We start from the raw sequence: 24,629 nt of genomic DNA, 5'->3' as shown, positions 1-24,629 counted from the left end.
AAGTAAAGCAACTGTGCAAGGATGGTCTCTTCTCAAAGTAAAAATTGTCTCTGGTAGTAAAGGGATGCAAAACAATGCTCCAAAATAGCCGAATCTAATGCTATGGTTGTGCTCTTTTCCCCTAGAGTTCTTCTCATCTTATGCTTATTCCTTACGGGCTCCGGATCCCCTTTTCTCTTAGATAAAATGTCACTGGGCAAGTCGCAACGTAATGCTTCGTTATCCTAATAATTTGGCACAGTTCGCTATCACGCTATGGGCCTAAACTGACTGAAGCTGAATGGGGACAAGACCGAGGTGCTGGTGGTGGGCTCCCCCCCGACCCTTCACTCTGGATTGCTTCTTGTTGGCCGCCTTCTGTGGGTTCTCTTCCTGTCCCTGCGGCAAAGGTTAAGAATTTGGGAGTTATCATGACTGCCACTCTGTCCATGGATGCCCAGGTATCTTCTGTCTGTCAGACTGGGTTTTTCCACTTGAAAATCTTGAAAAAAGCACTTCATATGATTCCATCTCCACTGCGTCTTCTGGTAGTTTCTGCAATGGTATCTAGTCACTGGACTATTGTAATTCTTTATATCTTGCACAGCCTAAGTGCCTGGTCCTCCGACTACAGCGCCTCCTGAATTTTGCAGCGTAGGTGGCAACTGGGTCACCCTATGGCACCCATATTTCCCTGTTACTTCGCCTTTTGCATTGGCTTCCAATTGCTCAGAGCATTGAGTTCAAGGCACTTTGCATCATGCTCTCCACGATCAGAGTGCGGAGTATCTCTGTACTAAATTCTTACGCTATCCTCCGAAGTGCTCCCTGTGATTTGAATCAGCTGCCCTACTCTGTGTGCCACCTTTTCGCAGGTCCCGGATTGGGGGATGTGTCACGACCCTAGCCCAAAACCCCCTCTGGGAAACCCATTGGCCAGGTGGAGTCAGGACTCGGGTCTCTAGAGCCTGGCATCCTCTTCAAAAGCCCTTATGGGGCCAGTCCTGGCGCCTATGGCGCCAGGCTCATACACCATGAAAAACAATGTGCTTGGGAACTACTTTATTGTATTGTCAGCCAACATGGAGGCATCCATATAACTTGGTTCCTAAGAACCAAGCTATGTGGTCTAGTGTTTTGGGTGTGGTAGCCTAGGGACTACTTTACCTGGACTATTTTGTTGGGGCTATTTAAACCACACCCGAGCAAGACAACACGCTTTGCGTTACTTTGCAGCTTGCAGCGTGACGCTCACTGTGTCCAGCTATTCCCTCAAACCTCGGAAAAGCAGAACCTGCAAGGAGACAAAAGGAACATCATTAGCAGCAGCATCTTACCTGCAGTCTTCATCTTTAACCACTAGCAGCTTCTGAGAACAGCTTCCTTGAATCAGCACACCTCCCGGACAGTACGACCTGAAAGGGAAAGAAAGAGGCAACATTAAAGAAAGCAGTAGAGACATTTGTAAATTACAAACTGCTCTAAAGGCTTACCTGGCTGGTCGCCTCACGGCTGGCACCATTCCGGACATTCTACTCCCACTGAAGAACACCGCGACCTACAAGGAAGGAAAACACAGGTTAGCAAAGGCAAAACTTTGCAGCGCTGCGAATAGCGCTTACTTACCGCATCATAGCATTCTTAATGCGCCATCCTTTACCAGCGGGGCTCAACCAAGCCAGTTCGCCGCGCTGAAGCTCCGCATACCTAAGGGAGGAAAAAGAGACATTCTAAACAAAGAAAGGCTTGCAGGATAGCAACAAAACTAAAGGAAAGCAATAAGATCTACCTGAACTATATCAAACGGGCCGGCGTCAGTGAAGTAACTGGACCGCACACGCCCATGAAAGACAACGCACCCCAACAAAGAAGGCAGGACGGAGAGCACGCCTAATTCTACCACAAGGCGAGGAGCGGGCCCAGAGGGGCTGAAATCATATGGGGGTGGAGGGAGGATACCCCGGTCGGTCAGTCTTGAACACAGTCCTCCTGTATTTTCAGGCAGAATCTTCCCCGCAGACCACATCTGGGCAAGCTGAGAAGCATACCAGTGAGTAACCCGGCTGGGTGCCGTCCCTGTGGATACCAGGTGAGCGTAACAATGTGCCTTTTCCATCGCAGCGGCGCAGTTTTGTAACAAGCTCCTGTGACATTGAAAAAATGTCTAACCATCTGGCCTTTAGGAAGGCTCTTAAAACTTATCTTTTTTAATTTAGTGACGTCTGGCTGATCAGTTCTTTTCAGGGTTTTCTGTCCTTTCCTCTCCAGCGCCATTATGTTTCCGGGCTACCGTGCGTTCTATAAGTAATGGTACAATAACATTTCCAGGATTCTTTACCCTCTTGTTCTCAACATCTCATGTGGGTGCGAGTCCCAGATTTGCAATATTTTACACAGCTTGGTTCACTATCCTGCCAAGACAGTGCTCTCTTATGGACCGTCTTTCTGTCTCACAGGGTCCCAGACCCTCTTAGTCTTTGTCACTTTAAACTTTGGTTTAGCATAAGGGTGAGGTTCATAAATGTGGTGTAACATAGTGTTTGCTTGGTTTACTTCCTTGCCAAGTATACAATTCTTCCTTGTTTGCTTCTTTTAACATCTGGGTGCCAGACCCTCTTATTTTGGTGCAGGTCTCGGGCTCGCACTGGTGCTTTGTATCTGCTTGGCTCACTCTCCTGCAAGAATACAATTCTTCCTGGTTTGCCTAGTGGGCTTTCAGGGTCCCGGACCCTCTCCTTCTGGCTCCTATGTTCATCCCATTGCTTCCCCGGACCTCTAGTACCTCCCAGGCAACCAGTGTACCAGTTTCCTTCCTTCTTGCTGGTATAGGCAGTTCTTGGGCAGCTGCACCCCTCTCTGAGGCTCCAGTAGTGTTTGGGTCTCTAGTGGGGTCTGCAGCAGCTCTGCAGTCTTCAGATGCTTCACAGCTGTGCGTTCTCTCTCTCTCTCTCTCTCTCTCTCTCGCGTACTTCACCGGTGCCTGGGGCACTTGGAGGATTCACTCGGCGGCAACCTGAGCAGTCCTCTCCTGGTGGACCATGTTCGGGTTCTCCCTTTTCACTCTCTACGGCTTCCCTTCTGGCTCGTTGCTTCTGTGCATGGCTCTGGCTGTTCCCTCTGAGTATCGCTCTCTTCCTTCTGCATCCTACCTGTCCTGCTTCCAAACTCCTGCATAGGATTTCTGTACTGCTTTGGCCCAATCACTTGCATTGAGCAGCTAGACCACTCACTCTGCTTCTCTATAGTGATCCTTGGACTCCCTGCGATCTTCTTCACAGTACCAATTTCAAACTGTGTCAGTTAGTACTTTCTGGTCTTTCATTCTTGTCATGTATGTTGGATTGACTGACTTGACGACTTGACTTATCTCCCGAGGGTGAAGAGGATCAAGGGTTGGAGAATGGGTTAAGTGTATTGAAGTGGGGTCATACCGCGTTCTCTGAGAATAATCATCCCTAATCCCATAAGGGGGTTTCCTTCCCCACGTTCTCCTCCTTATGTGCACCACCCCCAGGGGGACCATTGTACTGTGGATGCACCGCTCTGGCCCCATGATAAAGCTCTCCCCTCGGGGAGAAGGGAAGACATCCTCAAATTCATCACAACGGCATATATGAAGTTGAATGAGAGTCATGGAAGTCGCACTCAATGCAACACTGATTTAAGACACTGACATTATTCTGACCCTGTGCTTGGACTTTACATAAAACACTCCTATAAAATAGTTACCCAGCAAACGAAACAAATACACATTTGTTGACCGCAGTTGAATAAAATGAGGGGAAACTTTGCTAGGATTTAAACCCATGACTTGCAGATCATACATAGATTTTAGCAGTGAGCACTTAACCTGGTGTGCTATTTTACCAGCTATTTCTCCTTAAATGTGCATACCACAGCATGTGGTAATAGATTGCCTCTGGGAGTTACACTTCTTATTAATATTACACTTATTATTACAGTGCTTAGAAGCAAGAGGAATATGTCATGGCCCACTAGTAACCCTGTCCACAAGGCCTTCTGGGGCCTGGGACCTCAATACCTTCAACTCTCTCTTCCTAAATAACTTCCTTCTCAAGCTCTTCCCTCATCCGCCTCCAACTCCCTCGGGGTCAGTCGCTTCTCCAAGCAGTGTGTTGGTGGTAGATCTCTTTCTTCTGGAACAGCCTCCCTGCCTCTCTGAAACTTGAGGAAAACCATCTCCGGTTCCGGAAGCATTTCAAGACCCTCCTCTTTGCTTCTGCTTTCTCTCCACCTCTCCCCTGCTGATCTCCTGGCTGAATCTGAAACTGCACTGGTTACCTGGCTACCCTCTGATCTCGGGCCCAAGTCCCCTCCCCGCCAGTTGCACAACTGCAACCCTTGCACTCAGGGACTGTTTTCTGTATCCCTACAGCACTTGACCCCTGTAGTCTGCACTTACCCTTGCACTTGCCACCAGCTGGCAGCACTTTTATTTCTCTAATGTATTTCACTGTTATCCTATATACTGCACTGCTCCCTCCCCTTTCCACCTACACTGTTTCTTTCCCTCCCTCCCCTGAACCTGCGCAATCATATTGTCACCTGGCTTCGTAGGATCGTTGTCCATCTTCCCTGCCATGCCATAGCATATCATATCTTATCTTATAATAGTAGCGTTATATATTATTTTATAAAGGACTGGAGGGGACAGGAAAGGGTAGTGGGTAGTGTGAGAAAGGCATGGTATCAAGAGAGACACAGACTCAAAAGTATTAATTTTAAAACATTTAAGGTTAAAACGATAATAAGGTTTTTAAAATGAAATATGGTTCCCCGGATTGGTGTAATGTCTAACTGGCCCTAACTCTGCAGGGATGGTTCCCTTAACTTTTGTTTCCAATGGCTGTCGATGTCTAAAAGTCCAAAATAAGTCTGTCTGGGTTTAAACCTATGCTTGCCCTCGCTCTTTACAATATAATGTGATAGAAAGTCTTTTGAAAAGGAAAAATAGTTGGTTTCAAAAGGCTTTCTCACTAGGTGCAATTTGGTCAATGTTACAAAGATGGGTTCACTCAACAGGGCTGTTTGTAAAACCTTCTCCACAGGCCTTTACAATGATTTTAAATACCTTCAGTGTCTTTGACTTCCTTGGGGTTCTTCCTTGGGGTTCCCTTCCCCAAGCTTCAACTTATTCCATTTTCAAACGCCACAAACGAAATGTAACACATTTCCTCTTGAAGCCCCTCGGGGTTTCCTTCCCCATGCTTCAATCCTTTCAAAACTAACAAGCAGTGGAGAAACTTTGCTGAAAATGTTGGGGGGGACATGACCTCTGAAGAAAAGGTGCCCCATTCAAATGAATGGGGACAAAATAGTGTGCCATGAAAGTTGGGGGGGACAAACACCCCCGTCCCCCCCTAAAATTACGCCCATGCTAACAAGAAAACGAAAACGTCTTCAATTTGGTTGGGCCTCTTAGGGTTCCCTTCCCCAAACTCAGGCCCCTTCCAGCTTTCAAAACACAAAAACAAACAACATTCTCGTGTGGTGGAATCGGAGGCTTTCGAAACGTCAGGCTCTTTGCTTTTCCTCAGCACGACCACTCTGATCCTTTGCCCCTGTCTTTGTTTCTTACTCTTGCTTTCCTTTGCAAATTGTTTCTTTATGTGCTTCCTGCACCATTTTTATATATTATTTTCCTTTTGTCATGCACACTTGCACTGTCCTTTATTCCTTCTCTCTGTTGTATCTCTTGTACGCTTCTTTCACTCTTCTGTGCAGCCCTGTGCTTGTTTCCTTCTTTCTGGGCCGCTCGCGCCCTTTTTACACTGTCTTTTCCTATCGTGCCTCTTGCACACTTGTCACAGGCGTCTGGCCCTCTTTTCACTGTATCACTTCATTGTCCAATTTCATTCCATTTGTTATTTCACACACGCGTGTCTCCCTAGTTTCACTTTTACACTGTTACTTGCATCCTTCCCTTATTGGAGTCATCACTTTAGCTTCAATCGAACACTTACACAAACGCGGTCCTCGTTCTTATGTTTTTCTAGTGTTCACGCTCTTCACAACCCGGCTCTGCAATGCTCTTGGACTCACCGGGCTGACTTATGCGCTTCAGCTCTTCAACGACTCTTCGTTCAGAAGTCAGGGTCTCAATGCCTGCCCCTGAGACACTCCTGGGCTGTCTCAGCGGCCCAGGGGAACGAGCATTCACATTCGCAAGTCTCTGCAGGGCACCAGCACGACTCTCGGCTCCCATACACAGACTCTTCTTGGCTCCTTGGAAACATGGCTCCTTCTGGAACGCTTCTGCTCTTTCAAACCACAGCTTCTCATTGTCTCGGGATTCCGACCTCTGGTCCTGGCCAGCTCTGGCGTCTCGGCTCTCCTTCCGACTTGCTCTCTTACTCGCTCATCCACCTGTGCAAGGCAACAGCTTTTATAGTAAAAAGACCAGTCAAGTTCAGTCAGGTGTGAATGGTTAATATTAAATGTCTGACCCTGCAAGACTCTATTAGTGGGACAACGTGCATTCTTTCTAGGGTAGGTTGCCCTTATTTTCCCCATATTATTCCTATGGGTAATCTTTACTGATCTTAGTTGCCTCTTCCTCGTCTTAGTATGTGTTGGAAATGGGGAGGAGGAGATGGGGTGAATTGGGACTTGATATTTACAGGCCATATTATTACAAGATGATGGGTAAAGGATAGGGGAAGACCCCCTCGCCCCAGCAGAAGCTCTTTCTTCTAGTGGGGCCTCCCTCTGGAACAGCCTCCCTGCCTCTCTGAAACTTGAGAACCATCTCCGGTTCTGGAAGCACCTCTTCTCTCCTCCTTTCCCCTGCTGATCTCCTGGCTGAATCTGAAAATGCATTGGTTTACCTGGCTACCCTCTGATCTCGGGCTCAGGTCCCCCCTTCCAGTTTCACACCTGCACTGTCCTCCTGGCAACCCTTGCACTCGGGGACTGTTTCTGTATCCCTACAGTCCCTACTAGCACTTGACACTGGATGTCTGCACTTACCCTTGCACTTGCCACCAGCTGGCTGCACTTCTATTTATTCTATTTATTTTCTATATGTATTTCACTGTCATCCTGTGTACTGCACTGCCCCCTCCCTTTTCTCCTTCCCCCCTCCACTGCACATGTGCGATCTCAATGTCACCTGGCCTAGTAGGATCGCTGTCTGTCTTCCCTCCCTTGCCTCATCACGCCTTGAAACACTTGTGTATAGATGCGTTATAAATGCCATATCGTATCGTACAGCAGGTATTGAGCTGGAAATGTCCTACTGCAATTCACATTAGCAGCAATTTACCCAAATTTCATCTGACTAGTTGTGTACAGGATATGACCATAGATACAGGTGGAAGATGACATATGCCATGATAGGATCTTTGCAAGATTTTCTGTGTCCAGTCTGCAGATTTACCCTACAAATGCTTTAAATGGTAAGTGCAGTGGACCCAATAGCAAGATTTCTGCTTAGCCCAGTCTCATAAACCTATCCATGCCCTCCACACAAACTCAAAGGGAGAGTTTCCATGTCTCCTGTTAGCAGTGGTGCTGGCGCAGTGCACAAAATAGCAAGGGGGCCTCGCCACATTTTTTACCTGGGCCTCACCAAACCATGTGGCATCCCTGGGCATACTGCAGAACATGTTTTGAAGCAAACCTGGCATCTGCATTCACTCATAAAATGAGGTTTATCACTTGCCCTGAGTTTGTAGTTGGGGTGGGGGGGATAAAGCTTTACATTTTGGTGGAGGCACTACCTTCAGAGACTTTGTGTGGACAAAGCAAACTCCTTTGTATGGGACTCCTTCTCATTCCCCCATTGGAATGTTTGTGGTAGCTAGGTCTAATTAGCAGCAAATGGTGCAATTTAAAGGGCATTGTACTAGTGGCACAGCCCAGAAACGTGTGATAGGATTTAAAGACAAAATGCACAATTTCATTGGTAACTACCAGCATGGTAATGCTGTGGCTGTGATGTGGTTTACGGTTGGCTCTGCCACCTGCAAGTCCAGGGTATGATATATGATAGGTTATTTATAACACGCTTAACACCCGGAGGTTTCTAAGCACGAACCCGGGGATCGAACTAGTGTTGCTGTGTATCTTCTTGCTTCCAAGGGGAGCGCGTTGCCGCTGAGCTATCCTCCATAGACCATGTGCATTATTGCATAATTCCATGTAAGGCTGAGTGGCGCTTCAGGCGCGGTGTCTTTTAGAGTGTCAGTGGCCCGTCGTAAGAGAGGCCCTGGGCAGCTGACTATAAACTGTAGGTGCTGAATGTGTGCCATTGCATAGTGTCAGCTGATGTAGCATCACTTAGCCTAGCATCACAGAACATGGCGTGACAAGGCATAAAAGCTGGCGAAAGAATGTTTTTCATGGATATAAACCCATACATGCTGCCAACATTGAAGTTTCCAAAGTGAATCAAATTGTTTTTGGCGGTGTTTTGGGCAAGGTATGGTAACAATGGCCACCTCAAAATCATTCTAGCTCCACCCTTTAACCCCCAATCCCGGCCGACCACGCAACTCGAGCACCGAAACAGCACATGTTACGCAATTAAATGAGACTTGTGTATGCACTAAAGTCACCTAAAGAACACGCTAACCTTACCCAAATACACTGACACAACTTTCCACACTCTTTGAACACAACTCTGACAGACGCCCCATATGAAAATACAATTTGCATTGTACCACTTATTAACCACTGCTACAGACAACTCGCACAATGGCTACAACGTACACACCATAGGGAGCTCTACATTTTTTAGATCTGCACATATCAGCATTGCAACGCTGCCCCTTCTCCTACGTTGGTCCCCTACCCCACCTCCTAAATCTCCAAGAAACAATGAAAAGGTTTGAAGGTGTGACATACAAGACTCAATGACATGGTGTAACGGGGCAGCGCTAAGAGTTTCACTCATTCTCCGGTGTGGCAGAGCTTTCGCCTGCCAAAACAACTCCAGAGACTGGCAGCAACCTGGGAGTAGATTCATGTTTTTGTGGTTTTGCCGCAGTCGGTCAAGTACACTAAAAACTGAATTTGTGCACCAGAGATTCAAGTGATGGTATCATGGGTCACTAACATGGTAGCATGATGCACCATTTTGTTCCTAAAGTTATTACATTTTCCCAATTCCAAGAGTCCTGTTTTGAATAGTGTTACCTTAAGCACTTTTACGACTCCAATGTTTGTATTTAGGTGACTGTGAGATTACATTGTGTGCCCAGGATTTCACACTTTCATAAAACAACGTAGCTTGGATTTTAGGCACATGACCATATCCCTTTGTAGAGGAGGTCCCAAATAAAGCCTGCATTCCAGTCGCCCATTTTGAAGTACCAGGAATGTTCACACCAAAATATGTGACGTATGATGAGCAAATAAGCCAGCAGAGAGCCGCAGCGGGGCTCTGCCCAGTACCTATCAGTAGAACAACGCCTATTTAAGTACCAATACCCAGAAAACCATGGACAATAAGGTATTAAGAAAACCCTACCAGCAAATGAGACGAAATGGAGATTGCCTAAGTACAGTCCCGGAAGAAACCAAAAAGGTCTTAATGGAAGATGAATGGTGACAGCACGAGGACCCAGACGGACTCAGATGGAAGAAATGACGACCCGAGAATGACAGAGACGAAATGCCATGAGAAAAGAGATTGTGAACCTAAAGTGAAAGAATGCTATCAAAAATACAAGAGTAAAGCTGTAAGCAAAATGAATACAGTCGATTATTTTACACCTGTACATATGCTTGGAACCGCAAGAAAGCTAAGAAAACAGTACGGCTTGCAATGCTAAGTAGGAGAATAGTGCGGCAAGCACCATTATACATAAATCTACCTCAAATGAAGCACAGTATTGTAAGTGTAATTCCACTTTACAAACGAAGCAGAATCAACCCATGTTACTGAAGGCCGAATGATCGGAGATTCATATTCTAGCAAAACGAGCAGAGACGCCTGAATCCCCTCACACCGTTACCATATACAGATATAGTACGTATATAAAAGTTACCTTTTCCTAACCAATAGAATTGCATGTTAACTTCTGAGTGTTACACGTCAATTATGACGAGTTTTGAGTATACATTTTATAACTTGTATGAAGTTTGTTGGAGTTAAAGCGAGAAGGACTATCGCATCACTGCTGATTTCCATGACTCCCCGTTTTTTGTACTTGTCATTAAACGGACTCCCTTTGCCAAACCATTGAGTTGTCCTTATTGATTGGTGTTGGAGTAATAAATCTGCACCCCCATCCATCTCAAAGGTGCAGCTATCTCGTCTTAAAGTACTTTGGAGCAAACCTCGGTTCTATGGGCCAGCCGGGGGTCTCCAGAGTACACCTTTCAAGTTCTACTTGGTACAAATAAGCTTTTGCTTTCAAGGACTATAGTGATATTTGCACCCGGCATGGGGGATCCTGCCAATCAGGTGTCTAGAAATGCGTGCTGAAACCTATACTCTCAGCCAGCGTTCAAAGCCACCTGACGCCTTGTTCCCCCGGCCAAACACCTACACCCCGCCTTGTCCTCCTCGGTCGGTCCTTTTTTAAATGTTTTTTTTTTACCTTTTCCAACACCTCTGCTCAACCCCACTTACCAGTTTGTTGCGACGCCACCTTCCCTTTCCGTGGCAGCCATCTTAGCACAGTATTTTCAGTCATTTAACGGGACACGTGAGGCATCCTGTTCACTGGCTAAAAATACTTTTTTTAATTTTAATTTTTAGCACCCTGGTTTACCGCTTTGGTAACACGGGTGCTAATGGCATTTCATTGCGCTTGGGCCGTTAACTTGTGCTGTTAAAATGGGCTGCTGGCCCGTTATCCCCACCCCGCATTCTGGCCCTTAGAATGGGGCCTTCATGCCACATTATGATACTGGAATGCTGTTGAGCCGTTGTAAACAATGGGTTAGCAAAGGGCCTTAACCACTGTTACAAAGCTGCTGCTCCTCTCACACCATTTGGCCTCATTGCTGATTCTCTCCCTAAGCCAACTTTCCACCGGGACATTGCTTACTATATGGTTCTAAGCACCTTCCCCCAACTGTTCTTTTGATTATAATCATTATTGCATAATGGGCGCTTTGAAACACAATTTACTTGTTGTATAAGCACCTAACAAATGCACAATAAATAATCACCGACCCTTGTTATTTTCCAATAAAACCTGTTGCAGCCCTCCTCCCCTGGCCCTATTGTTCTTCGGGGGTCTATTTAGCACAAGATTGAACAATACTAAACCAGCCATCACACCGGGGGACGTTCTAGATGTGCTATTGTTTGTGATTATTCAAGATGTGGGGATTGGTTAAGAGATTAAAATGTACCTATTTTTACTACCTGGTCTCTTTAAGGGGGGTAAAATAGCCCTCAAACTACAGTAGACCTTGTTTAAAAGCTTCAGTAATAGAAAGGTTTCATAATGTGTTGGCTACTGGTAAATGGACGGGATAGCCGAGGTGTTTGGGTTCTCTATGAATGTATTCCTGTCAAATTCGTGGTTTCTCTACTAGGGTGCGATTGCTGTCAGATGGATGGGGGTTCTTTTAAACTTTTGGGGGGCGGGGGCGTCTGATATGCAGAGATCTACTTGAATGTAGCCACTTTTTCAGATATGGGTGTTCTCTTAGCCGTGGCAACTCGGATATATTGGATTATTTTTAAATCCTATGGGCCACTTTTGTATTTGGGCATGGTTGTTTAAAGTGGCAGGCTGTCGAATTTGTTGTTGAATATGTTGGTTCTCACATTGTGTGGGGGTTGCTGCTGGAAATTGGCGGTTTCTCAATTACTCCATGGGTGGTTGGTTTGATCAGCAATATGTCTTAAACTCGTCTCAGTGATTGTTTTGGATTCTCCATCTGGAGGGTTCTCTTGCACATTAGGATGCTGTTCAATATTGGGGTACACGTCTGTTTTGGGAGCTGTCAGACACCGGGTTCTTTTAAGCTTGAAGAGGCTGTCAATATTGGGAGTTTTCGGGCAGTCAGGCTTGTGGCTCTTTCCAGTTTCCAAGCCCTATTGGAAATTATTGCAGGCTGTGAGTGATTCACCTAATTGGACCAGATTGATTAATTATGGATCTGTTGATAATGCACGTAGCAGACGACAACAATGTCCAACTTGAATTTCTAAATGAAATTGGAGTCACGTCAATGAAACCTCGGGGCCCACAGTGGGAGCCCTTTCTTTTAGTTACATTATTTTAGGTATGTGTGAAGCTATACTGAAGGTGGAACTCGTATTTGGGGGCCTGCGGTTAGAGGTTTTGTGTGTTGTTTGCCTCCTCACTTCTTTTTTTCCAATTCCGCTTTTAGGGATAAAATGTCACTGAGCAAAAGCATTGAGAAGTTGGAGACGGAGAACAATCAGTGGAAAGTCAAGTACGAGGAGCTGAATAAATCCCGACAGGAGGTGCTCAAGCAGGTGAGGCGGCCGGAGCCTGGCTGATTTATTCTGGTACATTAGGGAGCCTAGACCTGGTGGGTGAGTGTGTGTGTGGGGCGAAGGGGATGTGGGGAGGGAGCAACGATTTGTTACTGCTTCTCTGAAAGGCAAGCTTTTCTCATTGCCCAGGTGTGAGTCCTTCGATAGAGGATACGGCATTAGTCACCCAGTGTGAACTGCAGTGAGCATCATGGGCAGTTAGTAAGAACTTAAATGTATCCAGCTGCATGCCTGCCACCATTGCAAAGGCAATGGGGAGATTATGGAAGGTCCCTTCCATATGCATAGGTAAATGTTCTCTTTTTCTATATGAGGGAAAGGGTTGGGAATAGAACTTCTGACCAAACCTGGCCCACATTTTGGTGTGCCTCCACCTCCCCGAGCAGTTTGAATCGTCTTGTATGATGACATAGTGGTTGACGGGATACTGAGAAGATATGGTGCAGCACTAGTGTGCATATTTCTTTTTAACCATATGCAGAGTGTAACATTCACCGCCAAGGTAGTTTCTTGGTGCTGATGATCCGGATGGCCATGATGAAGTCCAGTGAAGTCAATTTTTCCGGACAATTCAGGTTTTCAGGTATTGACAGAGGCAGCAGAGATAAAGTGTTTTGATCCACTGGAGAAGGCACATCGAGTCTTGAGGCAAGTGGCGTAAACGTGCAACCGTGCACAATGGATCCGTTGAGTATATTGAATGGATGGTACAATCTTGTAGAAATGGTGACCAGTGATATACAGGGATTTGCAGATGATTCATTCGGAAACAGCCAGCCTGAGAAGGAAAGTTATAGCTGGATCGATGCGATCATCTCTCCTGAGGAGAAGGAGGAGATGAGCATTGCCTTTCTGGACTCTGCAAAGGCCTTGAAGCGGAGTAGAGACGAAGCTGGGGTTAGCACTTTTTCTATTGTTCAGCCTCATTGAGATTAGGGGGTTGACCACTGTAACTCTGGAGGGAAACATCTGGTACGGGAGGATCCTTTTAATGGAGAAGAGGTGAAAAGGCTGTTTATTTCAGGGATAGTGAGAGTTTGGAGTTGAGATGAAACCCAAGACTTTGGACCATTGATTGGAGTTTAGGATAGGGGCAGACTACTGAAGGCCCAAGGGGAGAGTGATTATTTGTGATGGAGACCTCTGTTTTGTTTGTTTTATGCAGTTTCCAAGCATTCAGTGGTGTATGACAGCCTTGCATCGGTGAAGGTTGCCAGCTGTGGAATGGAGTGATTTCTCCAATCTAGCAAGAATCTGAGTGTCCTCAGCATAGAACCAGAATGTGAGACCAAATGTGTGACTAACTTGAGCAAAACACATAGGTAAATGTTAATGGGGAGAGGGAGGAGCCACGAGAGGGGCCAGTATTTAAGTGTTTGATGGCTGTTTTGAGGGGCTAGAAGAGAGATAATATTTCCTATGTCCCAGAGGAAGGGTGGTAGCTAAGACAGGGCAGCCATTGCATCTCAATATGTCTGAGATGAGGACAAGAAGGATTTGTGGATGGCCCATAACAAAAGCTGCAGCATAACAAAAGCTGCAGAGAGGTTGAGGAGGATCAGGGCACATGTTCCTCCATCTTCTGTAAGCATTCACAAGTCTCCTGAAAGTTACAGATTCTGTGCCATGTACAAGGATGAAGCTAGTTGTCTTGTTGTCTAGAAAGCTGTGGTCTTCCAGGGAAAATTGAGGCTGGCGGCAGTAATAGAGTTTAGGGTCTTAGAAAACAGAATGGTAAAGGTAGCTTGGAAGTTCTTATGAACTGAGGGTAGTCCAATTCAGGTTTTATCTAAGGGATGGTATGACAGTGTTGTTCCCATATTAGGAGCAATAGTTCAAGAAGTGAGGGACGTGTTGTTGAGATTTGGACTGTTGTTGAAGAAAAGATGGCAGAGTTATTTGAGAAGAGCAGGAGAGAAGTCGTTTTTTTTTTAAATGCTGAAAGGAAGGGCATGGAGATTTGGAGATCGGGTCTGGAGCAGTACGAGAAGGAGAGTAAATGGGTGGAAAGGAGCTGTTGGGGACGGGTTGACTGCTGAAGTGGGGCAGTGGGTTCTCTGAACTGATGTTTGATGAATGGAGTGAACTTTGTAGATCTTGCATTCAAAAAGAACTGTGAGAATTCTTTGGCGGTATTAGGTGTGTTGCATATTCTTGGACAAGTTTGTTTCTTGCTACCACGTGAGAGGTACAAGGTTTTGGCGGAACAGCTGTAGGGTTGGTGAAAAATTAGTACCAGGGTTCACCCTGATGGCAGAATCTCTGGGGTGAACCATTTTGCTTGATGGTTTTTGGAGGTGAAACAGATTTTTTTTTTTTTGTCTGTTTTTATTTTTTATTTTGCCCGGAATATTTTGTTCAGAGCTGGGTAAAACATGTGGATGAGAACAGCTGGAGTCAGGAGGGAACAGTAGTTTGGAATTGAATAGAAATTCTGATATGGACTCTAGAGAGATGGTCTTCCATGGTCTAGTAAAAAAGAGAGGATGATTTGTGTGTGGGTGGGCATATAGACAACGGAATCCTTGGGATGTAAAAACATGGGCTTCGGGTGGGCTGCAAGCAGAAAATGGTGTATCGGCAGTGATCTGCAGCGCTAGAGGGTTACCTTGATGTGCCGCCACATTGTTGATGAAGGTACTGGAGACGGGGACAATTATATTGGTCAGCCAAAAAGTTGAAATCTCCTCCAGTGATCAGGTTGTCATATGATGCATGGAGTTGAGTAATATTAGCCAAGGTGCTGCAGGGACCCAGTGGATGGCAGAGGAACAAAATGGGGAATGTAAGATTTTGAGGAGCAGGATTTGATCAGGAGGCATTCCGAGAGGTCATTAGCAGTTGTGCATTTTGAACTTTTCTGGATTAAAACAATGCCACGTCTCCTAACAGATGTTCTATTTTTATGAAAATGTTGAATTCAGCTGGGGGTCATCCCTGTGAAGACGGGGCTGCAGGATTCAATGAGCATGGTTTAATTGAAGCAGAGGATGTCCGGCTTTTTGTCCAATAGCAGGTTATTGATATGATAGTGTGCTTGGCTGACAGACAGGCATTAAGAAGCATGCACCTAATTTGGGTTATGCAGTGGATGCTTAGGAATGCTGAAGTTTGGGTAGGGGTGATTAGAGGTGCCGTGATGGACTGAGGCCCCTTGGTATGTAGAAGCCAGCAGGCCCAACAAGGATGAAAAGGTAGACTCATGATCGCTCAGCTGCTGATATTTTTGTATTAAAAGCAGTCACCATTCTCTCTTTGTAAAAAAAGCCTTCCGCCCCCCCCCCCCTGCACAACCTACGAATCCCCTTGGGGCACCAGCCCACACAGTTCGAACCCTGTTGCTCTAAGGGGATGCTGAGATTCCGCACAGGGCTTGGGGAGAGAGGAGGAAAGAAAGTGGGGAGGGATGAATAATAGAGCATCAGATTGCAGGGGAGTGCCGGAGCAGTCGTGGTAGAGTCTGTGAATTAAAGGTGAGTTTGGAGGCCTGGATCGCTAGCTCCCAACCCACTGTGGCTGCTCTCCCTGCTCCAACCATATTTTCAAGGACATAATCTGGGCTGTAATTGAAACAATAGTGTACTGCACTTTTGTTTTGTTTTTGTTTTAGAAAAGATAGACATCACCAGGCAGATTGAAGTGGAAAGGGCCAAAAGAGTGGAGAAGGGCAGTATCAAGTGGTTAGGCTCTCACTACACCTCTCACTTTATCGCATCACCACTCCCCATCTGTGGCGAGTGCTCAGTGATGCCCTTCGTTCAAACTAGTAACCTCTGGGCTGTGGGGTGGTGACCACTAAATAAAGCCACGTCTTGCATGAGAGCAATAATATCACGGTGTATTGCCCCACTCTGCATTTCCCAGCATGGGGGTAGGATGCAGATGGCAGCACTGTGCACACAAATGAGGTCAAAGGCAAAGGAGAGAAAGCAACCCTCCACCTCATTCCATCCCCCCCCCATCCTCCCATTAGAGGCTTCGGAGCCATGGCTGCCAGGAAAGCCATCAGGAGGATGCAGGCAGCCTCCCAGCAAAAGGAGACAAGCTTGTCTTTATTTTTTCTTCTCTGTGTACTGTACGGAAGGCATGGTATCAAACAGTAATACAGACACAAGTGATCACAGTTTAAGGGTGTTTATTGAACTGCAACTGGGTTTGAAAAATGCCTATCTAATCCTAAAGCTAAAGACGGGAGCAAGCTACGACCATCAAATAATAATGCAGTCCTAGTGGTGTCCTGTCATAATAAAAGGGCCTATACTAATAAACCTATTGCCAATCCTTCTAAACACAAATAGTGTGGGAATCAATGTTATGCAAAACAAAAGTGTTCAAGAATTGGTATGTCAGGATATTCAAGCTGTTGGCTTCTCTTCCCCACGTTTTCAGCATGGGACAAGGTGGCACACTCGAGCTTAGCACCCTCTCTGGCTTCTCTAGCACAAGGATGCAGTTCAAGACTTCAACATCAGGACCCCCTGTGCCAAAGTCTTTGTTATTCAAATTCTCTTATTTCAGAGGGCCTGATGCAACACGACAAAACAGTACAGTTCCTTTCTTCTTAGGATTTTGACTTGTACAACTTCTCAGGTGATTTACAGTTCACCCCGGGTTCCCCTCTGCCGGGCTCAGACCCCTTTTAACACAAAGCATTCAATTGGCCTCCCTCTCCCGGCTTGGACCAAATTCACATACTTTTCTAAACTTTCTCTATTTCATTAAAATCAAAGACTTTTCACTGTTTGCAGGGTTTTGCTTGACCCATCGCATGACCACTTTGATTCACATTTATTATTTCACTCAATTGATCTCCCTCTGCCAGGCTCAGATCAAATTAATCTACTTGTTACTTCTCAGCTGGATACCTTTACAGAGATCTTCGATTAAGCACCCATGCGTTGCCGGACCACTCTGTCAAAGGTACTGTAGCCTGCTTTAAAGTTCAATCACTCATCAGCAGTTTAACTTCACTCGTGTCTATCACATGCGTATTAACCATGTTCGTTCCAGCGCTCGTCCTACAATGTTGCTGCTTGCAACCTTGGCTACATTACAAACCGGTCTTGAATCGGTTTCCCCAACTCACCGGCTGTATTGCTTTCACTGAAGCGGCTTTGTTCTTGGAGCCAAGGACGGTATTACGGTGGCTGGGTATTCTCCTTGTCAAAAAGGTCAAGGGAATTTCCCTCCTTGCAACCCCCTTAGGTTTTGCCGCCTTTTCTCTCTTGCTCAGCTGCCGTCTCAAAACTGCTGTTTCCTCGTGTGCTTTGCCTCGCTCAGAGTGTGCTTTTGTGCTCTGCCTTTTATCCATGTGGGGTGGTGTAATGGAAGTCAGGTGTGAGTGATTGTCAATAATCGCCTGATCTCGCCTGACCATAGTATTGGGACATGTCAGGTACATGGCTCGGGTGTTAGTCTGTTTTCCCTTAGAGTAGGCTGTCAGTGAGAAGGTGTTTGTGTTGTAAAAGGGGGGGTAAGAGTTCTTAAATATTCTACCGGGTAGGATGTGGTAAAGGTGTTATAGGGAAGAGAATATTGCGTCTCACCATCCAGTGTCCCACTCCCACTCCCTGAAAACCCCTCGCCCAGGGGATCCTCCCGCACTGGTCCACCCCCGGGAACTGGATCCAAAAGAGATGGCTTTGTCCTGGCCACCTGGATGACAGATCCCCGGGGACTAGTGGGTGAGACACCTTCTGGTTTCTCATATTACCCTCACCTTAAAGACACTGACGTGCTGCAAAGGCTTCCTCAACACTGGACACTTTACCTCGGCTGCCACCCCACCAAAGTGAAATGAACTTCTTTGTGGTTCCACTTCCACAACCGCAGCACCAACCTGGTGTTCCAGGGGCCCCAACCTGGTGTTCCAGAGGTCCGTGCAGGCTGAACCAGTGCCCGAACCACTCTCCTAAGGTGGCCACTGACACGTCTCCTTGGCATCCCCCACAATCCGATGAGACTGGGATGTTCCTGCTAATATCCTTGTAATACAACGGGGTAAGGCGAAAGGCAACCTATACTGTGGTTAAAGGATATCTCTATAACTAAATGACTAACAATACTTTATTTTATTAATATTTAAACCCTTAAAAATCACTACAATACATACAATTCATAAATGCAGGGACAGAAACACACACACACGCAATACAAATACTGTGTGGACAATCAAAACAATATGCAAAAAAAGGCAAAAAGTGACTTGTGCACAAAGTAGGAAACCGCTTTATTCTATAAAGCCTACAAAAATGTTCAAAAAGTCTATAATAATCTCTAAAGGTTAATATGACTTGGTGTAACAGATTTGTACACACAAATCCTTTGTAATACAGCATCGGCCAACACTCAAGATGTTTCTGTTCGTAATCCCTTAAGTGGCAAACATTCATCGGGCGCAATATAGATGCGTCACTTATAATGCAGGAAATCGAAGTTTAAGATCCCCTCAAAACACTTAATACTCGACTTATGAGTAAGTGTCTCTTGCAAACACTTGACTTTCTCCACATTATACGCTGCCAAAAGGGGAGAAATAAAAATAGTCATTAGTACGAATGTAAATGTGGGGGGAAATAAATAAATCCCTCCTCCAAATCCTGAGGAACAGGGAAAATCCCAAAAATGTACCTCAGGTAGATAGTGGGGTAGCAGGAATTGCACAGGAATGACCTCCATATGTTTGCCGCAACCGTGAGTAATCTGTGGAAACACAAAAAGGCATTTTCAAACTACTTGCCGCCCTAGCCTGTTCCCACTCGGAATCTCAAAACCCAGTTCAGAATTTAACAAAGGACAGAAAAGTAACTAACCAGGTCTTATTCTGGAAAGGACTACAGGGGGTCCAAAATTAATGCCAACTCTGGATATATAACTGGAACGACTGCAAAACAAACCCAAACTGCCCTAGCGTCATTTAAAAGTTGGAAAAACGCTCCACTTGACAAGCAACCCTCGAATATACACATTCCTCTTACCTCTCGTGGAGACGGTAAGTGATCTGTAGTAGTATTAGAATGGTGGCCCTTAAAATGTGGGCACCCATTTGTGCCCTACTCACAAGCGTTTGGTCTTATCCAAATACAGGCCCTACAGAGTAGAGCAACACAAAAGGCATTGTGTAAGGAATCAGCCTCGATAAAGAGAATTGTCACTGAGCCTAGCGAACCACGAAGAACATGCAGTAAACATTTGCAATGTATAGATCTACAAATAAAATGCTTTTCCATTGGTTGCTAAGCAACCAAACAGTAAGGGGATTTGAAACGTTCATTAAGAATGTTATCTGCACAGGGACAGCAGTCATCCCCCACTTTGGTGTAACGGCTAGAAACCAGGAATTAGCTTGCAACAGATGCGTTAGGCAAAGAAATAATCTGTGCAGAAAGAAATGCTGCCTCTCCTCTGTATGTGTTTGGATCACCATGGTAACACCCAATCCTCAATACATAGATGTTTCTACACAGTCCCTACAAGGCGGCCATCTTGAAAAAGAGTAGAATGCCTACATAATAACTGCAAAGATGACGTGAAATCCCCTCCTGCTGACTCATCATGCCTGCCATGATAGAAATAAGCCTAGGGAGTCGAGAACAGTAGTCATAAAGGAATTAAGGGCCCCTGATGTTAGGTGAGATCTTTACCTAAAGAAGTGACTCCCTTCCCCAAGGCACAAAACAAAGTTCCAGGTTAAAATGCCAAAAAAGCAGAAAAGTTCTCAATTCAAACTCAAGAGGTAAAGTTCTGGTTAAAACATCAACATTCCTTATTGCCCACAGTTGCTTCTTCACTATTTGGTTTCTGGAGAATGCCTCCCTTCTCCAGGTGTTGGGCTCTGTGTTTCTCCTCACACTAGGCCAGGGGGAATGACTCCCTTCCCCTGGACTCTCTTTTCACTGTGTTTACAAGTTTGTAATGCTAGGGGAATGAGTCCCTTCTTCAGCTTTTTTCTCACACTTTTTGGCTTTAGTTTCACAGTTCACCATACCTGGGGCAATGTCTCCATTCCCCTGGCCTTTCTCATACTTTTTAACATAGTTCACAATGCCAGGGGAAATTTCTACCTTCCCTTCTGTTCAATGTGGGCCCCAGACCTGTATCACAGTTCCTTTAAGGATTTGGTTTGGCAGACCTGGTTCCCTAACCTGCCAGGTAATGCCACGAAGATGACCACTACTGATGCTCTCCTTCTTAAGGCGTGGGTCCCAGACCCTGCGCTTTTCTTTGTATTTCACTCCTGATAGACCTGTTTACTCTCCTGCCAGGTATTATTATTTAAGGTATTCCTGTGTGTTATATATATATATATATATAGGTCCCAGACCTTGGCTTAAGGCGTCTTTGGCCCCGTTCTCTGACCCCCGACAGCTCATGTACTTTCTGGGTCTCTGTTGTGCCTCATTCAGTGGTCTCACAGGCACTTCTGATGCCTTTGTTTGCTTTTCTCACTCTCCTGTGGCTTCTGCTGTACTTGTTGTGGCTCGTCAGCATTTTGTTCTGGGCGGTCTACACAAATGCGATGTCCGGCGGCTTCCTGCTTCGGGACTCCCATTTCCCAAGCTCTCCAGTCGGCCTGCGCCTGGTGGGCCGGATAGGGACGCCTCCGTTCCTCTACTCACGTCCCGGATAGCAACCTCTGCTCTCCGCGCTGGACATCCTCCCAGCTCATGGTTCCTACTGGGAGGGTCTGACAGCAAGCGAAGTCCTTCCTCTGTCTTTATTCAGAATGGGTGATGACATCTAGACCACTTATTCAGGTTCCAATAGGGATTCATTATGGCTATACATCTCCGTGTCTCAGTACTTCTTACTGAAGTCATAGTCAAGTCATCCCTACGGTTCCTTCTCTGTCACTGCTGTCTCATCAACTTCACAAACATATATGGGAGAGTGTAATATGGAGGTGTGTGGCATGGAACAAGGGGGTGTGAAGAAGTTGGATGGCGGTCTGGAAGTGGGGGATGAGAAGGTGGGCCTCACAGACTGAGGGGATGTAAAGGAAGTGGTTGTAGGGGTGTTTTACTCAATCTTCCAGAGACGTCCTACCTGATTTCCAGAGGGGGAGTCTCTGCTCATGAGATCCTCCTGCTGATTTCCCCCAGGCGACTGTCGGGTAATGCCCTCACTTCCCTTGCCTCATAGGAAGGGCTCCCCCTTGGGGAGAAGAGAGGACATCTCGGGATTCATCACAGTACTCAGGAAAGTAGAGACTAGCAGGGACGTCATTTCACCAAAATGCCTGGGTTAGCAGAAGGGACATCACACGACCCTTGACCTCTAATATAGAACAAATATACATATCACACAACCTATGTTGGTACTCATTTATTGACCTCAGAAGGATGAAAGGCTAAGTTGGCCTTGCTAGGATTCGAACCTGCAGATCACACCCACACATCGCAGCAGCGAGCGCTCAACCCACTGCGCTATCTTACCAGCTATTGTAAAATGAGCAATTACGTGTTTGAATGTTCTCAAAGTCAGAAAGCAAATTACACTCTGTAGTGGATACCATTAAACTGGTAACTGAGATTTAACATCAGTTCATCTGCAGATCTGGTGCAAAGTTGGCCACATGTCAAGCCTGCATATACGTTTCAGGCTTGGGAGGTTGGCAAAATAGGGAAAGGAGCAAACTCACACCCCATACATTGGCCATTCATTACCTCATACTTGCAAACAAACATCCTGAACAGCATGCCATGGCAATGAAAGATAGACACATTACAACAAAGCATTAATTGTGGCACAATGAAATCATTGACCACTGGATGTGCAATGGTCAAACATTTCTACACTGTACACAAGCTTTTAGGCACAAGGATTTTGTCAAGTGACCAAGGACACCGAGATGGAATGTCTTGTGGTGATCGTAACAGAGACCATCTCAGAAAAAACATGCTATAACTGCAACTTGCGAAAAGCAAAATACATAGTTCGAAATAGATGCTTATTCTATTCTAAATGCTTTTTGGAAGTTTTTGTCTGCATTGTGAATTTGACGTGTTTAAGAACAGACAAAATCAGTGACTCACCCCATGAAGTGAGCCTAAAATAAACCTTTAATAAGTCTAGCAATTAGTCTATAGAATTCCAGAAAGACACATGATTCGTTATTCCTATTCTTTCGTATTTAGCGTCACTGCTCAAAGTGCTAAACTTGTGGAACCCCCTGTTTTTTGTTTGAATTTTCTTTTTTTTTTTTTTTTTTTTTTTTTTTTTTTAGCGGCCTAAACAAGAATTCCAACCACTTCAAAAACAGAGCCACATGGTACTGGCTACAGCCCAGGAGCTTCCCTTTTTTCAGGGGTAGCAAGGGAGACGACAGGGATAGCCAGGGAGACCCCCAAATGACGTCCCTGGAGACTAGGGGAGCTCATTATTCGTGATTGAGAAAGATACAATTTAGTCATTATGAAGGAAAAATATGCTAAAGTGTTTTGGTGGTTGGTTGCTTGGCGTTTTAATGACTTCTCTCCAGAGGTTTCATTGGATGTTCGGTTTTTCACCATTTCTGTCACTATTAACACTAGATACAACTTGACACAACTTCAGAACTATACAACTCTGTGGGCTGAAGCGAATTAAGAGCTGAAAATGGGAGTGTTTGACTCCCTGTTTTTTTTTAATTTGGGAGTAAAAGGATTTTTTAGGGAGTAATAATGTAAGTCCAATTCCTAATAGGTGTAACAATGGCAAGTTTTTGTAGTAATGATTTCTTTGCACCTAGTTATTCATACACATGAAGCGATGCATGTTTACTTCTTCCAATGAGGCAGGTATAGTAGCTTCTTCCTGTGGTGGTACGTGCACGACTGGTCCAAACTTACCCATGGAGCTGTGTGAGTGAAAGCAGGGGCACAAGGTCCTGCGTGTTTGTTTCCTTAATACTCCTTATTTTTAATTTTTGGGAGTATTAAGTACCAAATACACCCCTTATCTGTCGGGCTGCGTCCTGAATGTGGGGAGAGTATACGCACAGCTTAGTTCATCTCCCTGCAAGACGAGCGTGCTCTTTGAGTGAAAGTTGTATAACCTCTCAATTGTGTGTAAACACCAAACATGAGTGTTGCAGTGTGCCTAACATTCTAAAATGTACTGTTAATTAAATCTGATAGAATTGATGAAACCAGAGTAATGTAAAAGCCCCATTGAAGCACTGTCATTGGGCAGGTGTTGGCTGTAGCCACAGTTGGTCCGGCCTATAACCAACTAAGAATAATTCTCCATTGTATCAGTGTCTCTATTTTTTTTTTTAAAACGTATTTTATTGGCATTTGTATTAGATGCATACAAATACAAGAAAATTAACTAAAACAATAAACATAAACAACAACAGTCTTCATGCGAAACAGTTCCTCTTACTTGGGTGGGCATGGCTGCAAATAGGGGTTCCGATGTCACGGGAAGTGGGAGGGATCTCGGTCAAGAAGATCACCATATCCAGGCGAGTGCGAGGGATCAGTTATGGCAAAGTGGTGGGGTTTATGAAGGGGGTTTATGGTCTGCACTGAAGTGTATATCTCTCAGGAGGGCCTTCCAAGAGTCTAGAGTGCCACTCGCAATGTCTCCGCTAGAGATGATTCCATCTTGCCAGGCTCTGGTTTCGGCTGCAGTCCATCTCTCTAGCTCTTTCATCCAGCGTTCATGTCTAGGGCCCCCTGGTGTCTTCCATGCCATGGCTATAGTTCTTTTTGCAAGGATACGTGCAATGTCCATCAACTGAACAACATGTTTGTATTTGCTTGGTGTGGGGTAGACCCCTAATAAGCATTCCCCGGGTGTCCATTCATATCTGCTTATCCCGGCATCAGTGCAGGTTTGTTTAACTTTGGACCACAGCGCCATTGTCCTTGGTGCAAGTCCAGAACATGTGGATCAGATCAGCTTTGTCGTTCCCACACCATGGGCAAGCCGGGGAGGCTTGTTTGTTGAAGGAGGCCACCCTGTGTGGGGTCATATATGTCCGATATAGGACGTTTAGTTGTATCTGACCGAATCTGGAGTTTCTCGACACCTTCTTGGGGTCTAGTAACGTTCTTTCCCATTCCTTGTCTGTAAGCGTAGTTTCGAGGTCCGTTTCCCATTTCGCCTTCAGTGTCGCACTTTTGGGGTTGGGTTTGTCGATGAGCCTCTTATAGAGTCGAGAGACCGGTTTCCAGCCATCCGTAAGGTCGTGCATCTCCTGTAACAGTGGGTC

The 24,629-nt window shown here is 45.6% G+C and overlaps 1 protein-coding gene across 3 annotated transcripts in view; it reads left to right on the top strand.

Annotated features, from left to right (window-relative positions):
* Window positions 1–24,629, top strand: part of CCDC102A (coiled-coil domain containing 102A) — a 659,386-nt gene that overhangs the window by 423,889 nt on the left and 210,868 nt on the right. For all 3 annotated transcript variants that reach the window (XM_069654162.1, XM_069654173.1, XM_069654184.1), the window contains one exon: window positions 12,301–12,409. In XM_069654162.1, the coding sequence (XP_069510263.1) occupies window positions 12,301–12,409 (109 nt within the window). The remainder of the gene's footprint in view (window positions 1–12,300; window positions 12,410–24,629) is intronic.

Source organism: Ambystoma mexicanum, chromosome 1p (assembly GCF_040938575.1).
Source record: "Ambystoma mexicanum isolate Mex_15411 chromosome 1p, UKY_AmexF1_1, whole genome shotgun sequence".
NCBI classification, from domain to species: domain Eukaryota; kingdom Metazoa; phylum Chordata; class Amphibia; order Caudata; family Ambystomatidae; genus Ambystoma; species Ambystoma mexicanum.
The sequence above is the reverse complement of the archived record's forward strand: the minus strand, read 5'-3'. Positions and strand labels throughout refer to the sequence as shown.